Source organism: Lepidochelys olivacea (genome assembly GCF_965140295.1).
Source record: "Lepidochelys olivacea isolate rLepOli2 genome assembly, chromosome: 1".
Taxonomy (NCBI): domain Eukaryota; kingdom Metazoa; phylum Chordata; order Testudines; family Cheloniidae; genus Lepidochelys; species Lepidochelys olivacea.
Genome location: NC_140411.1, coordinates 349,209,971 through 349,226,439, shown reverse-complemented (window position 1 = coordinate 349,226,439; position 16,469 = coordinate 349,209,971). Strand labels below are relative to the sequence as shown.

Sequence of the window (16,469 nt, the reverse complement as noted above, 5' to 3'; positions counted from 1 at the left end):
GCCTCCTCCCCCAAGCACCCGGTTCCCTGCTCCTCCCCCCTCCCTCTTGGAAACAGCTAAGTGCTGCCAAACAACTGTTTGGCAGCGGGAAGCACCTGGAGGTAGGTAGAGGAGGGGGGACACGGCGAGCTGGGGGATGGTGGGGGAGGGGAGCCTGGCAGCCACAGGAAATAACTGGGTGGGGAAATAACTGTGGGGGAGAGGAAGGAGACACAGGGAGCCTGGCAGGCCACAGCAAATAGCTCCGCGAGCCGTATGCGGCCCACATGTATGAGACCCCTGGACTAAACCAAACAGAGCTATCTCAGCATTCCTCAATTACCTAGGGAGGCTGTTGAATCTCCAACACTGGAGGTATTTAAGAGCTTATTAGACTCCTATCGGGATGGTCTAGATAATACTTAGTCCTGCCTCAGTGCAGGGGACTTGACTAGTTGACCTGTCAAGGTCCCTTTCAGCCCTACAATTCTATGATTTATTCAGCTCAATGCCACTCCACCCAGCTGGTAACCTGGGCTGCTAGCAGCCTTCTCTCAAGAAGAGAGGATGGACCCCAGAGCAGCAGACACTTCAAAGGGGGAGGAGGAGCTTTCGCAGCCACAAGTGGGTATTTGTGAGGCATAGTATGAGCGCAAGAGGGTATCTGGTGAGGTAAGAATGGGGTATTGAGAAACTCATCAAGACAATGAACAATGAACTTACAATCAAACATGTTTGATTTGGAAGCAAAAAGATGTTCTCTCTAATGGTCAGCTCTGCTAACTCAGTCTACTTCAGTCTCTGATGCCAGGTTGTTTTCTACCTTTCATAGCACAACCAGTACTAAAGGCTGTCCAGGAGAAATGTTGTCCTCAACGCCACCAGTGCAATGTCACTACCCTCAGTGTAATTGACTGGAACCTAGCAAACAACTGATGTACAAGGAACAGAATCTGGCTTACTTTTAGATGTGTAGGTTCTACAGGGCATATGAGAGCAAAACTTATTTTTGCAGCTAAATCAGCGGCGTGACTCCAATACACGCAAGGAGCAGATCCATTGAGTGAGAGTTTTCAGAGTAGAATTACACTTTGGAATTCAACTTTTTATCAATGTGTTAAATTAAGTAAGATAGGCAGAGATTGTGCACTTACTGCAATTTGCTAGGGCAGCCTCTCACTCACATCTAAGATTGCTGGCATGGCAATGCCCTATACTTATAGTCTGCAAACTGATACGGTCTGGGCACAAAGCTAGGCACAGAGCTGGTCGAAAAAATGGGGCAGCACAGGATTGGGCCCAGCCTCATCCCCCTCCTCCTGGCCAGCAGGATTGGGCCCAGCAGGAGGCCAGGATGCTCAGCACATCCCCATCCCAGGGTCGAGTGACCCTGGCTTGAGCAGGCTCCCCAGCAATAGAACTGCAGTGGCAGGCAGGCAGGGCAACTGAGCTACCTGCAATTAGGCTGACCAGATAGCAAGTGTGAAAAATCAGGACAGGGTGGGGGTAACAGGCACCCATATAAGCAAAAGCCCCAAATATTGGGACTGTCCCTATAAAACCAGGACATCTGGTCATCCTACCTGCAATTGAGGTGAGATCAGTGGGCATGGGGAAGGTGGTGCATGGGGGGACAAACTAGGTGCGGGGACTGGTGGCAGGCCCTGGATGGAGGGCTAGATACTGGGACACAATCCCTGGATGTGGGGGTTGAGTGCTATGGGCAGTCCTTGGGGCAGGGGGCTGGGAGATGCTGGGGTGCAGTCCCTGGATGGGGAACTAGATGCTGGAGGGGGCTATCCCTGGGAGAGCCATTCTGTACTGGACAGGGCACCTGTCTCTGCAGGGAAGCCATGTATACCAGCCCAGTGTTGGGGCGGGGGAGGGGGGGGTCTGGATGCTGAGGGAACAGTCCCAGGGGAGTTGGGTGACGGGGGGCATTCCCTGTCTGGGGGGTACCCAGCCCTGGCCAGGGCTCCCCGCAGGCTCCACAGCTGCACTCTCTGGGCACTCAGCTCAACCACAGCGCTGAAGTGAGGATAGCAAACATCATGCCATGCCACTCTTACAGTAAGTTAATTTGAAGAGTTAATGTTTTGACTTATTTTGCTAATTTAAAAAGCTCTTGATAGACATTTGCCAGTGTTGAAATGAAAGGTATTGTATTGATTTGAATCATATTGCTCTCATAGAATAGTAAACCTTATTTTTTGAAGATGTACAGGTAGCATATATAAGTGTGAATGCAGCCCATATACAACAGAGCTACATATGTGGCCCACAATGGTAAATAGGTTGAGAACCACTGATCTAGAGACTGATCAATCTGCTGCAGCCTTGGCTAGGAGCCATGTGGCTTTTAGCTCGTGCAGTAGAGATTCATACACTAAGCTTCAGAGATCCCAGGTTCGATCCCACCTGCTGACAACCAGGGTCTGTCAGTGTTACAGGCAGACACTGAGAGGAAGGCCAACAGTGGTAGCATAAGATCATGTGGTTATTCAGATTAGATGTGCATATGAGAATTTTTATATAAAAGTAAGATAAAGATACAAGACGGGGAATGATGACACTGTCTATACACAACGGGCATAGTTAAAATGAAGGACCAGAAAGATTAGTTTGCACGCAAGAGGCAAAGATTCTAAATAAAACAGTCTCCATGTAAGAGTATTAAGTAATCAGCAAATACCCACTGTCTTCATATCAGGATGTTGGGATTGGAAGGGACCCATCTACTCCAACCCACTTTGTCAAGTTTCCATATCAATTTTCCTCAAGCTGTTCTCAGTTCTTTAGACGGAAGACTCCTCAAAATACTTCAGTGGATTCAACTACAAGTCTGCCCTTTCAACGGGCAACTACCATGTCATTCCATGAGTTAGCAGCACCTATTTCATAATCCAAGAAAGGGATGTTGAAACCTAATCATGTCGCTGTATTTGATTCAGTTTTTCAAACAATATAAGCTATTTTTTATTCATCATATTCAAACTACTGGAGAAGTTTAAAAATACTGAAATTAGATCACTGCTATTCAAGACTGAAAGACATAATGGACATGCCCTAAAATAAAAACTTTGCCTTACCAAGATATTGATTTGTTCAACATGAACAAGGATAATTACTACTTCAGCCAAATGGGCACGACCCAATTTTATAGCGTTGCTGCTATTCTAATCATAGCAGCAACAGAGACCTACATTGTTTCATGTACTACAAGAACACTGTTATTAGTAAATCCAAGGTGATTAGTAAAACCAGGCTTCAGCTTCTGCATTTCAGGCCTCCAAATCATGCTCCTGGAAAGAAAGTCACCGACAGCCTACTTCTGAATCTGAGGTCAATCCAAGAATGCACATTATAGCATAAAAGAGCACACAGACCATAGGGCACATTAATGAATAATGCTATCTACATACTTATGAGTGCACCCCACTGCATTCACTGTAAGCATCTGAGCTTCTCAAACATTAATTAATTTATCTTTACAATCCTGTGGGATAGGAAAGTATCCCCATTTTTACAGATGGACGGTAACTGAGATGGTAACCTGCCCAATGTCACAGGAAAGTCTGTAGCTCAGCCAGGGACTGAATCCAGACTTCCTGAATCCCAGTCCAGTAATTTAAGTACAAGACCATCCTTCTATACTTTAATGTTAATATTATGCTTTAACATTAAGGTTATCAGAAACCTGCAGAAGATCTCTGACTTCAGTAAAGTCACTAAAAATCAGTGAAAAATTACAGCAATTGGTAGTATCTCTTAATTTGTGAAAATGCTATAAAATAGTAGTTCTCTCTACTACATGAGCAACAAGATAGATTTAGGTTGCAAGTGATGATTATTACCTATAGATGGGGATTTGAAAGGGTATTTATCAGGAAGGTCCACTCTAACTTTCCACACTCCACCTTCATATGGTGCTGCAATCAGAGAAAAATGCAGGTGTTAGACATACTGCAGAACTCTGCCTAGAAGAAAAGCACAATGGTATTAAGTAAAAAAAGACCTGGAAAAATAATTACCATTTAGAATAAGCCCTCGTGTCAAACCTCCTTTCTTTGACACAGAGCACAGATAGAAAGCCCTATAGTAATGGCCATTCCCCTAAGATGTGAAGGGCACTGGTCTATACTGGGGCTCTGATTTTACTGATACTACATTAGTTTTTAGCACAAAGGCCCCAGAGTCTTATTCAGACCACAAAAGTTAGAATAATCTACTTACCCTGAGAGGCATTACTAATTTAAGACACATCAGAGATCCAGCAAGAGAGCGAATTCTTTTGGGGGAAAAAAATATCTATCTTGGCCTTCAATCTTGTTTACAAGCACTTTATAAAATTCAACTGACAGGCCAGATTTTCCAAGGTGCCAAGCCCCACGAGTGGTTCCACTCAAGACCTTTGAAATTTAAGCTCTATTTTAAGATAATGCTGTGGCTTTGCACATCACTCAAAACTACCAACCTGTCATTCAGTTATGAGAGACTATGATGTTCACCCAATATTAAGGTTTGAAATTCTGCTCTCATCCCCATCTTCCCCTATTGTCAGCTGGGAGAAATCGGACAGGTTGTGGTCAAGATGCAACCTAAGTGCAATGGCATCCCTTGACCCCTTGCTCCAACTTGCAGTTTCCAGATTTTCTGGGTGCTCCCAGTTACTACATATGGACAACTGATATAGTACTTGGCCATTTGCTTCCGTTTTTCCTAAAACCATCATGAAATGTTTTAACTATAAAAAAGGCATCATAATGAGGCACAGGACATATACTTACTTCCTTGTGGTCCATAAAACTTCACTACAAATTCATTGAGTCCTCCTAGGATTGTGACTTCATGTTTGCTCTCAATACTGATGTATTAAGTAAAGGAAAATGTTAAGTCTAGATGACAACATGGTAACTCAAACAGTCATGATCCTTACTGGAAACCTGGCACACTGAACAGTCTAAAACTTAATATTCAGAATATCTTTACCAGTGGTTCTCAACTCATGGCCCAATCAGCACACAGCTGCGGCCCAGGTGACATCCTCAGGGCCATGCAGGTAGTATGGGATGCAGCCCACAATGGTAAGTAGGTTGAGAACCACTGATCTTTACAGACATGAAATTTAATATCCTTGAAATATATTTGAACAATCCAATTATTAATGGACATTAGTTCCACAAGTGTTAAAGGGAGTTCCCTGCCTCCACCCCTCACCCCATGTTAAGTAGAACAAAGTAGCCTTCCTTTAACTTTTCTCTAACGTTGCGGTGGGAACAGTGTTCAGAACTTGAAAACTCCAGGAAGCTCTCTCTGAGTTGGGGAGGAGAGGGACGGACCATTGCTATCTGTTTCCTCAAGAATCTATACTTTCATTAAAAACTGAACTCTTTGTTAGCACCACCTTAGTGACTGGTATGCAGCTGAGCAGGGGAATTAAAATTTAGAAACAATGGTAGCTGAAACCTTGATTGCACTTGTCCACACTGAAGACACTGAACCATAGGAGCACCATCCTTGATGGGGTGAGGGCCTGTTTTAAAGACAACCCTCTTCCCCTCAAATGCATTGGGGCAACATCCACTAAACAGGAAGAGTGCAACTTTTCTTGCCAATCACATTTTAGTTTCTAAGTTGGCATTAACTGTTTATACTTTTAAGCAGAATTTTTCCCATGTCTCTTCCATGACAATGGCAAGTCCTGGTGTGTTCAATTCTATTTGGCTGCCTTTAATTCTGTCAGATGGCCTCCCACTGAAAGAATGCAAATTATGGCAATCTAATGTTAATTTGATTTGCAATGCCAAAAAAACCTAGAGGTCTCTAGAGAGATGGTAGAGGGGCCAATTATGATGTGCTGGTACAACACTAAAAAAGAACTATTTTTAAACATTAAGTTACATTAACTTACAAAAAATCAAAGCAACCAGTGCTTTGTGGAGAAGGGAATACAGCACTGAAAGGCAAAAAGATTTGGATTCAGTAACAAGTTAAAACAATTAACAGTGATGTTTCAGTCTCCTAGTTTGCTGAAGTATTCCAATGTAAAGCAGTGTTAATGGATTATGAATATGACCCAACAGCAATTGCTTTTAACACTAATTTTAATACATGAGTTATGAGGGAGGCATCAGGAGAATTAACAGTAAGGGAACCCAACTTCTACTCCCATATGAACTTCAGTTAGTTACTTACGTACCTTAAGTATATCCCCTATTTTACAAATGGGGAACCACCATTGCAAAGCTCTTTGAAAGCCTCTGATGAGAGGAGCTAAGCACTATAAGGGTCAAAACATTCCTTCAGACTAAAAGGAATGCATGACAGAGAGAATTTCAATTTTCACAAGTGAGATGCTTCAGGCTGTCCTCCTAGAGCTCCCAGCACCACCAATACACAGGAAACGTCTCTACTCAACAGTATGCTAAAACATAAATATTTATGCTGGCACCTTTTCATCTTCAAGGCACTGTGCAAAAAATCCTCCATACATCCCGGTGACATAAGTAAACCCATTTTATTGATTGGTTCAAATCAAGTTAGAAAACTTACCAACAGCTACTGAGTGACAAAGAGAACTAGAACCAGGGACTTTCCAAGCTCCCAGCTCACTGCTCTATCCACCAGACCACACGCTGTGAAGTCTATTTACTTCGGAACAGCATCACCCTCAGCATCAAAAATATTCTATTAAGAGTTGATCTTGTAACCGGAAGTGTTAAGTCAAAATCTTTAAAGGACTGTTAGGACAGGAGGGAAACATTGTTTTCAGATGGCACCTGAAAAGTCAGAGTGGCAAACATAGGCCGAGTCCTGTAATGGCTCCTGTGATAAAGTAGCAGGAAGATTATCACTTTGGATAGCTAATATTGCTATCTCACCAGCTCAGAAAGGCTGGCATGAAAAGTTCTGATAGCAAACTAACAAGAATTCATATTAAGGGACAACTGTCGATCTTACTACACTGTCAAAGTGGAGCCATAACTCAAAATCCCCTCAACTGTAGCATCACTAAGGAGAAATCTATTCAGATACAGAACAAAACATAAATCATGTTGAGAAGGACCAGAAGGTACTGTACCAGACAGGACTGTGTCCCTAAGGGGTGATCAATCGTTCCAGAGAAAATTCAACTATAGCTAAAACACCAGATCTGATGAGTGAAGGATTCAGACTGACCTAATTATTTGCTTTCAGACATCTTTCCATGGCCTTAAAACCAAATCTTAAATGAGAAGACAGTTCCAAAGGCTCCAACAAGTGAATGGTTGCCTCAGATTCAAGAACATCCTGCCACTTTTGGGACCTGTAGGATCCCAAGGAGTCCATCTGTGCCAAGGCACAATCAGAATCAACCTGCTGGGGAGTAGTTCCTGCTGCCGGATCCTCAGCATGCCTGCCTATGTTGCCTCATTTTCAGAGCCACTGAAGGAATGTTTTGAGCCTCTCAAAGACTGAACAGTTCAACCTGCAGAAATAGGATCCTATGACTTTGGATCCATCTCAAGACAAATCTAAATATGTCCTCATATCTGTCAGTGAAGGATCTAAGACATTAATTCAAGGATTTCTTAAGAGTCTTGTGATGCCATATACTTTGAATCAAACCTGTGACATCTCTTTCAGCAGAGCGCCCAGGAGTACTCAAGGCTTACTCTGTAAACAGACCTTGAGTCCAACTACATTTTCATCAGACACTGGGTATAAAATCTGCACAGAAAGCAATCCTGTTGAGTGCGAATTTTTCAAGCACATAAGAACATAAAAATAGCCATACTGTGTCAGACCACTGGTCTCGACAGCCCAGTATCCTGTCTTCTCTCACAGTGGCCAATCCCAGGTGCTTCAGAGGGAACAATCAGAACAGACAATTACTGAGTGATCCAACCCCTGTTGTCCACTCCCAGCTTCTGACAGTCAGAGGCTATGGATACCCAGAGCATGGGGTTGCGTTCCTGATCATCTTGGCTAATAGCCACTGACGGACCTATTCTCCATGAACGTGTCTCATTCTTTTTTGAGCCCCATTATAGTTTTGACCTTTACAACATCCCCTGGCAATGAGTTCCACAGGTTGCTGTGCACTGTGTGAAGAAGTACTTCCTTTTGTTTGTTTTAAACCTGCTGCTTATTAATTTCATTGGGTGACCCCTGGTGGTTGTGTTATGAGGAGGATAAATAACATTCTCTTATTCATATTCTCCACACCATTGACCATGGAGGACTCTTGTCTGAAAGTGGACAGTTTATGGGGCAAACCCACCAACTCTTAGACCTAATTTCCTGCTCCATGTCCATTTGTACAGACAAGTTAGCCTCTCACAGTTTGTATGGTAACTTCCAACTTATCTGTATGCATGTGTATATATACATGTTCCATTCTATGCATCCGATGAAGTGGGCTGTAGCCCATGAAAGCTTATGCTCTAATAAATTTGTTAGTCTCTAAGGTGCCACAAGTACTCCTGTTCTTTTTGCGGATACAGACTAAACACAGCTGCTACTCTGAAAAAAGAACCAACACTGATTTAGTCTCTATATAGCTAAAACTTGCCAAATCCTAACAATAGTCAGACCCACGGAGAGGGCTCAGAGCACCAGAAAGAGAAATAAGAAATGATTAGAGGCTTTTTACATTCTTTGTTCCAGAATATTGACTAAGGGTTATACTACTTTGAAGTGTTTTCGTGGCCTGCATAGCGGGGCACACAACTCCTACAATGGGAATCTGTAAAGGAAGCATCATGAGTCTCCTATTTCACTAAGTACCTAACTTGTAACACATCAGACATCCTACAAGGCTTAAAAATGAACACTGTTCAAGAGACCTGGGTTTATTTTGTTTCCACTAGCCGCAGAGATCTTTTTGCCCTTGCTGGTTTCAGGGTCTTTATCTAAAGATAAGAATTTTACTTTGTCATATTCAGTTAGTAAAAAGTCAGCAGGCTTATCTACACTTACATTTTATAGCACTCTAACTTGCTAGCTCAGGGGTGTGAAGAATAACCCCCCTGAGCACAGCAAGTCTGAGCGCTTTAAAGTGCTAGTGTAGACAAGCTCCAAGAGCTGGGAGCCACGCACTCGGAGCTAATCCCCTTGTGGAGGTGGATTACCAGGAGTGCTGGGAGAGCTCTCCCCCAGTGCTCGCTTGTGACCACATTCGCAGCGCTGCTGCAGGAGCGTTCCCGCGACAGCACTTTGAAGTTTCCAGTGTAGCCATGCCCAGCAGAAAGTACCAAAAGCCTAGATGCAGTTCAGGTTTGTTTGTAATGGATAAGAGGCTCAAAAGTTTTAGTTCAAGACTGAGAAAAGTGAAGAGGAGACTAAGTCCTGAAGATAATTATCCTTGTCTGAGATACTTGAGAATTTTAACAATTTGAAGTGTTGAAAAAGTTTAATTGACAATCTGGAAAATAAACCTCATTTAGAAATATCAGCTATGAAGAGATTGCTAAAGAGGGAAACAGAGAGGGGATTTTTGTTGCAACTGGTTACAAACTCCTGTACAGTGAGCCAGAGCACGACATAAGTGCCAGGGCCAACTGAGGGTTTTTTTGTTTTTGGTTTTTTTAATTATACAGAGAGAGAGAGGTGTGTGATAGCATTACAGTAACACAGACTTCGAATCAAGATCAAGGTTCTATTGTTCAGGGTGCTGTACAGTCAAAGACAGTTCCTGGCCTGAAGAGACAATACATTTGGAATGCTGAAACATCTCAAACTGGCAAAAGTCTGAATTCAGTTTTGGAGCTCCAGTCTCTCCCTGGCAGTCCACCTCATTACTGTTGGAACTTTAAGGATCACCCCCGCCCCGCCATTCTTTACATATATTTTCAAGAACCTTTGTGCAACTGCTGTTGTCCCAGTGGAAGACAGCTGGACGGATGACAGGTGTTTACATTTGGGAGGACTACAATGAACATACCACTCAGCTTACTTTTTAAAGAGATCAGTAGGACCCCTCAGCTATTTAAGGCATAAGTCTCCATATTTAACAATGGAGGATACTTTCAGATGAGATTAGTGTTTATATGGTACTTTTCATTTGCAAAAAGCATTACAAGTGATAAGCACTGTGAAAGGCCAGCCACCTCAAGAAAGGCCAGCCACACTGGCTGTTTCTGGTGCAGGAACCAGTGCTCAGCAAAACAGGAATTCACACCTCTTTTGATGCCATTAGGAGTATGCACACAAAATTTTGCCACATGATTACTGTTCTCACTTCAAAAAAAGTGAATTTTTTTTAAAGTGACCAACAAAGAAAAACCAATGAGTTTTGCTCTGAGGGATACATGCTGAAAGGTTTTTGTCTAAAAAAGTTTGTTTTTAAACCCTAAATATCAAGAATATGAAGTCTTACCCACTTTTACTAAAATATTTCCCTTTAATCAATCATATTTCACTTCCTTTATGCTTGTGATGTTACAATCCTACTAGTGTTCAAGGAAAAACCACCCCAAAACAAAAAAAACAAAAACCAAGATAGTCAGAATTTGAGCTTCTAACTTTAAAGTTTTTTTCCCTTATGCTTTTTACCATTTCACATAGCAGCAAGGGACAACACATTTTGTTTCCTTTGTAAGTCATCTTTAAATTTCCATTCTAGACAAATTCCCCAAGATCTAGGGTAAAAAATTAAGATTGACAGGTTTTTCCCTGCATCTAATGACTCCCAGCCTCCAGTTTTCAGCATTTTGTTTCTTGAAACCAAATCAAAGAACTTTGATACTACAAATATGCCAAACATTTGCCAAGTACTCTGAGCCCTAACTAGCACAACTCCTGACCTATCCACTTAGTCATCTGCTCTGTACCAACCCATAGAGGTGGTGAAAGGATCTACCAGAACATTGCTAAGGTGATAGTTCACTCTAAAAAGATTCACACACCACTTATATTCATGGATTCCAAGGCCACAAGGGACCACTGTGATCATCTAGTCCAATGGCTCTCAAACTTTTGTACTGGTGACCCCTTTAACATAGCAAGCTTCTGAGTGCGACCCCCTTTACAAATTAAGAACACTTTTATATATTTAACACCATTATAAATGCTGAAAGCAAAGTGGGGTTTGAGGTGGAGGTTGACAGCTCACGACCCCCCATGTGACCACCTGAGGGGTCCTAACCCCCAGTTTGAGAACCCCTGATCTAGTCTGACCTTCTGTATAACACAGGCCATAGAACTTCCCCAAAATTCCTGTTTGAACAAGGACAGATTTTTTTAAAAAGCATAACAATTGCCAGTGAGGACACAACTCATATCTACTATAACAAGGTATCAGCCATGAAAGGATAAGTTCCACTATTTATATAAAGAATTGTGTTTCAGTTTCAAGGTAGAATCTTTTCCATATGTACACTTCCTTCCATATGGTATCTGTTTCATGGAAGGTTAAAGTTTCGGGGTGGGGGGTGTTAGAGACAACTGAACAGAACTGGGCAGGTCCATTAAATAATATATGAACAGAGCAACAGAGATCTAGCAAACATTCCTATATTCTATTGCCAAGCCAGGAAAGGGGGATCACCGAGATCAGGAGTGAAGGGTGAAGTTTAATCATAAATTGTCCCTCTTTCCATTGGACAAGGTCCCTGCATTGAAAACTTCTATGCCAGACTTCAGCCTGATTAGTTTGGAAATCAGGCAAGGATTGTTTTATTGAGACTACAGCTCATTCTGAACTACAGAATAATCCTTCCATATGCCCCTTTTGAACGGCAACCTTAAAATGGGAAATATCATCCCAAGAGCGAAGCACAGAGCAACCAGAAGCCCTGTCACAGGGTTACCAACCAAACAGAGAAGTATGATTACACTATGGAAGTGAACAGGTATCAAACATGACCCTGTTGGTGTGGCCAGGGTCTTCAAAAGGAAGAGATCTCTTCTCAAACTCTCCCCCATCTGGCATTCTTTGACGAGCTGGTCTGGGAGCTGTAACTGATTTTCATTTGACCCATGTGTGTTACAGCAGTGGTCTCCAACCTTTTTACGCCCAAGATCACTTTTTGAACTTAAGGGCAACCCAGGATCTACCCCGCCTTTTCCTTGAGGCCCCACCCCTTCCCGAGACCAGGCCTCGCTCACTCCATTCCCCCCCTCTCTCCGTTGCTCGCTCTCCCGCACCCTCACTCACTTTCACTGGGCTGGGGGAGAGTGTTGGGGTGCAGGAGGGGATGCAGGGTGCAGGCTCTGGGAAGAGGCTCAGGGCTGGGGTGCAAGAGGGGACTCAGCGCTGGGGTGCAACCTCTTGCCAGGCAACACTTACCTCCGGTGGCTCCAGGTTGGTGGTGCAGCGTGGCTGCCGCTAAGGCAGGCTCCCTGCCTGCCCTGACCCCACGCCGCTCCCGGAAGGGGCCAACGTGCCCTTGCGGCCCCTGCAGGGGGAGTGGCAGAGGGCACGTGGCTCCACACGCTGCTCCTCTCTGCAAGCGCTGCCCCAGCAGCTCCCATTGGCCTCAGCTCCATGTCCCCGGCCAATGGGAGCTGCGGGGGTGGTGGCTGCAGGCAGAAGCAGCATGCGGAGGGAGACTCCTGCCCCCAGGGGCCACTTCTGACAGCAGCGTGGGGCCGGGGCAGGCTGCCCCACTGGGCCACCGGAGATTGCTATCGACTGGGAGATCCTCTAGGATCGACCGGTTGGTGACCACTGAGTTACAGCTTTACAACTAGAAATTGGAGGGCAAAGCCAAACAGTAACACATAGCTTTCACAGCTAACATTTTGTATGGCATCTAATAACTAACATTTAGATGGAATCTAAATCATCAGCACTAGATGTTTTTAATAGCAAAGACTTTTATAGTCTTTCAGGACCTCCCCAAAACCCTCCCGCACCAAGGGAGAGGGGAAAGAAGGTCACACCACATAAAACCAGCACAAGCAAGTTTCCCATGACCCCCTGCTGGTACCGATACACCTCTTAACTAAGCACTATTCCCAAAAGTGTGCCATATCCAAGGTAACACTGGCACACAACAAAGAGCAACTAGAATTGCAGCTCCATTAGAAACAGGAAGAGTTGAAATAAATGTGTCAGTATTTGCCAGAGGGAAGACATTTTTCAGCTCCCAGAAAGCAAACAGAAGTTTAATTAGTTCATCCTGAGTCCCAACTAGCTTCCCTGCCATGGTTAGAACTGGTAGAGCAGCTGGGATGTCAAAGGGTAGCCAAGCGGGGGAACGTGGTTATGGTCTCACTTCGTAGCCAGATCCCAGCTTGCTTATAACCATAGTAGAAACAGGGCCTAGATCAGTGGCCACCAACCTGTATATTGCAATCAGCTGGTCGATCCTGAAGCCTCTGCCAGTCGATCGTGATCTCCAGCTGCTAAAAGTTCAGCGGTGCAGTGGGGCTAAGGCAGGCTCCCTTCCTGCCCTGGCCCCACGCCACTTCCAGAAACGGCCCCATCCCGCACCCAGGACCCCCTCCCCCAGCCAGCACCCCATACCCCCGCCTGCACCCAGGACCCCTCCCCCAGCCAGCACCCCATACCCCCGCCTGCACCCAGGACCCCCTCCCCCAGCCAGCACCCCATACCCCCGCCTGCACCCAGGACCCCCTCCCCCAGCCAGCACCCCATACCCCCGCCTGCACCCATGACCCCCTCCCCCAGCCAGCACCCCATACCCCCGCCTGCACCCAGGACCCCCTCCCCCAGCCAGCACCCCATACCCCCGCCTGCACCCAGGACCCCCTCCCCCAGCCAGCACCCCAACACTTTTCCCCAGACCAGAGCCCCCTTCTGCACCCAAACTCCCTCCCAGAGCCTGCACCCCCTCCTGCACCGCAACCTCCTGCCCCAACCCTGTAAGAGTGAGTGAGGGTGGGGGAAGAGTGAGCGATGGAGGGAGGGGGGCATAGAGTGAGCAGGGCAGGGCTTCAGAGAAGAGATGGGGCAGATCCTGGGTCGCATTTAAATTCAAAAAGTGATCTTGTGCAGAAAATGTTGGAGACCACTGGCCTAGATGGTTATGCAAAAGCATCCTTTCAAGTGGGCAAAAAGGGATTTGGGACTGTGGAGTCATCTGCAGTTATTGAAAAGAGATCATTTTGGAAGGAAGTATAAGATGTTTTTGTATTATTGAGCTGACATTGGGGAATCCAGGAGAAGTTATCATCAGTAAAAGTTTGCTCTCTCATATCAATAGGCAAAAACATTTGAACTATTATGGGACATACCAGAGCTACAGTTTTGATATGCTGTTCATACAGGCCATCTTAGTCCTTTCACCTTGGTCAGACTGGACTGCCAGACCGACCCATAGCAGCCACAGGAACCACAAAGTCACACCATACAATGTACTTGAGTTTGTTACATATAATGTTGAAAGTTAATTTGATGGAAACACAATTTACACCTAGAAGAAACCAAAGGAGGATCTGAAATTATTACAGACTAGCCCACCAGTAAACTGAGTTTAAAGGGCCATATAAACTGTCTCCAAACTGGATCATTAAACTCAATTTGCAGTGTTAAAGCATTTAACAAGTTAAACACAACATCTTTACCAAAGTGATTTTACACATTTCAATCTTTCCAATAACGTGATAGTCAACTTAAAATTCACATTTGTAAAACAGTAGGTCAAACTTTTTAGATAAGTAACTGAACTGAAACTAACTGAAAGATTATGAAAAAATGGTCTTTCAATTTTATTTTTGCCATTGCCTCTGTTCATGGGCCCCTTCCCACACCCACAGCAACCCAGAAGACAGACATTAGAGAAGGAGAGATGAAAGTGTGATTGTAAAACTGCAAAATGTAGCCAGACAACCCAGGAAAAGATGTGGTACCTGAGACAATTTTTTAAATTGTTATAGGTCATTGCCAATTTGAAATCTAGTCAAAGTTCGCAAAAAAGGTCACCAGTTCAGTTTTTTTGGTCAGACAGGTGTGTGGGTTTTTTTTGTTTTAGAACAAAAGCATCTCTCTAAGGAACAGCCTGGAAACAAGTTTTAGACTGCCTAAGACACATATATTTCTAAAATGTGGCCTCTTTCTGCCGGGAGGTTTTTCAAATTCTATGACAGTCGATTAATGTGTTCTCTGCCCTATGTAACCTACACACCCATTTAAGAATTGTGATCAAGCCTAACAACCTCAACTATGACAACAGCTGAACAAGAGCTGAGATTAATACATTTTAGCTTACATTTGTTCTTGGATTGTCAACTCTTTGGGGCAACATATTCTGTGTCCACAACTAATCTATCGCGCTACATAAACAACTAACAGTTGAGCTATGACCAGAAGTCAGGGAATAATGCAGATTTCCCCCAGTGGAAAACCCCATCCCAAAAAAGTCATTTTGACTAGTATTTCTCCATAGAAAGTTTTGGGATTTCAACAAAGTCAAAAATTTTGGCTGAAAACTGAAAGTTTGTCAGCCAAGTTGAAAAAATACTTTGTTTCAAGCAGAGTCAGTTTGTTGAACCAAATAAAAACCTTGAATTTCAGGGCAGCGTGGCATTAAACTGTATTCACCTATGTTGCCTCACGGGAGTTGCAATTCAGATGCCTCATGCTCCCATTCTTCCCTATGAACCAGGCTCCCTGGCTACACTGTCTCCCAAGACGCATCACAACCTGCCCTCTTCACAACTTGTTGCGGTGCATCACGAGAGAGACAATGAAGCTCTGCTTCAGAAATGCCTCACTGCTCTATGTAAGACGTAACTTATGGTTTTGTATTACTGCTCAAAGTATCTGGGTACTTTCCATATAAAACAGAGACCTTGCTATTGTCAAGCAGACTTTTTGAAGTCTCTGGCCCATCTCGGTGTGAGGATAGGATATGGTCTGCATGCGTTTGTGCTGCAACAAAATGCTTCGCTGCTTGATTCAGAATTCCTGGACATGCTAGCCAAAGCCCAGACCCTGGTTTATCAGCATCACTCGGAAGCAACTTTATAACAAAAATCTTTAAGAACCTATTAGATTTTTCTATAGCATGATTATAAGAGATGGACGACAACAAATTGCATTACAAAGAATTAAGTCAGCGATTAAAAAAGTTCCATTGACCTTAAGTAACCTGTTGAAAAGTCAGTGCTTGGTTTAAATTAGCTTTTCCCATTGTGGCCATTAATGCCAGATTCGAAGTAATGCATTACGTACTACAAGAAATACGGATGTTAGCTTCAGGGTGGATCATATTCCAGGCACCTGCTAATTTCAGTTCCTTTCAAGCCACTTTGGTTGAACTACATTCTTTCAAAGCAAATTTGTTTCTGCTTCTCCTTGAATTTCAAAGACCATACTCAGATAAGCTTTTGTCTAAAGTTGAGCAAAACTGCACCCCAGTTTAACTGGTTCACTGACTGGTAATAAAGAAAATTATAACAAATACTGGTTTGGGGATGTCTGTCTCCCTTCTCCCCACTGCCAACACCCATAGCTTATACAGATGACTAAGTAATTTGATATAGCAACTACACAGTAACTAAGCATTTTTGAACTTTATGTTCAGGATTTAAGAAAAGAC

At 43.9% G+C, this 16,469-nt stretch overlaps 1 protein-coding gene across 2 annotated transcripts in view; it reads right to left on the bottom strand.

Annotated features, from left to right (window-relative positions):
* Positions 1–16,469, bottom strand: part of UBE2H (ubiquitin conjugating enzyme E2 H) — a 69,936-nt gene that overhangs the window by 32,381 nt on the left and 21,086 nt on the right. For both annotated transcript variants that reach the window (XR_014711496.1, XM_084627423.1), the window contains exons 2-3: positions 4,767–4,843; positions 3,834–3,908 (exon numbers count right to left, since the gene is read on the bottom strand). Coding sequence is in view for 1 of the 2 variants with exons in the window: in XM_084627423.1 (XP_084483549.1) it covers positions 3,834–3,908; positions 4,767–4,843 (152 nt within the window). In the remaining variant the exon portion in view is untranslated. The remainder of the gene's footprint in view (positions 1–3,833; positions 3,909–4,766; positions 4,844–16,469) is intronic.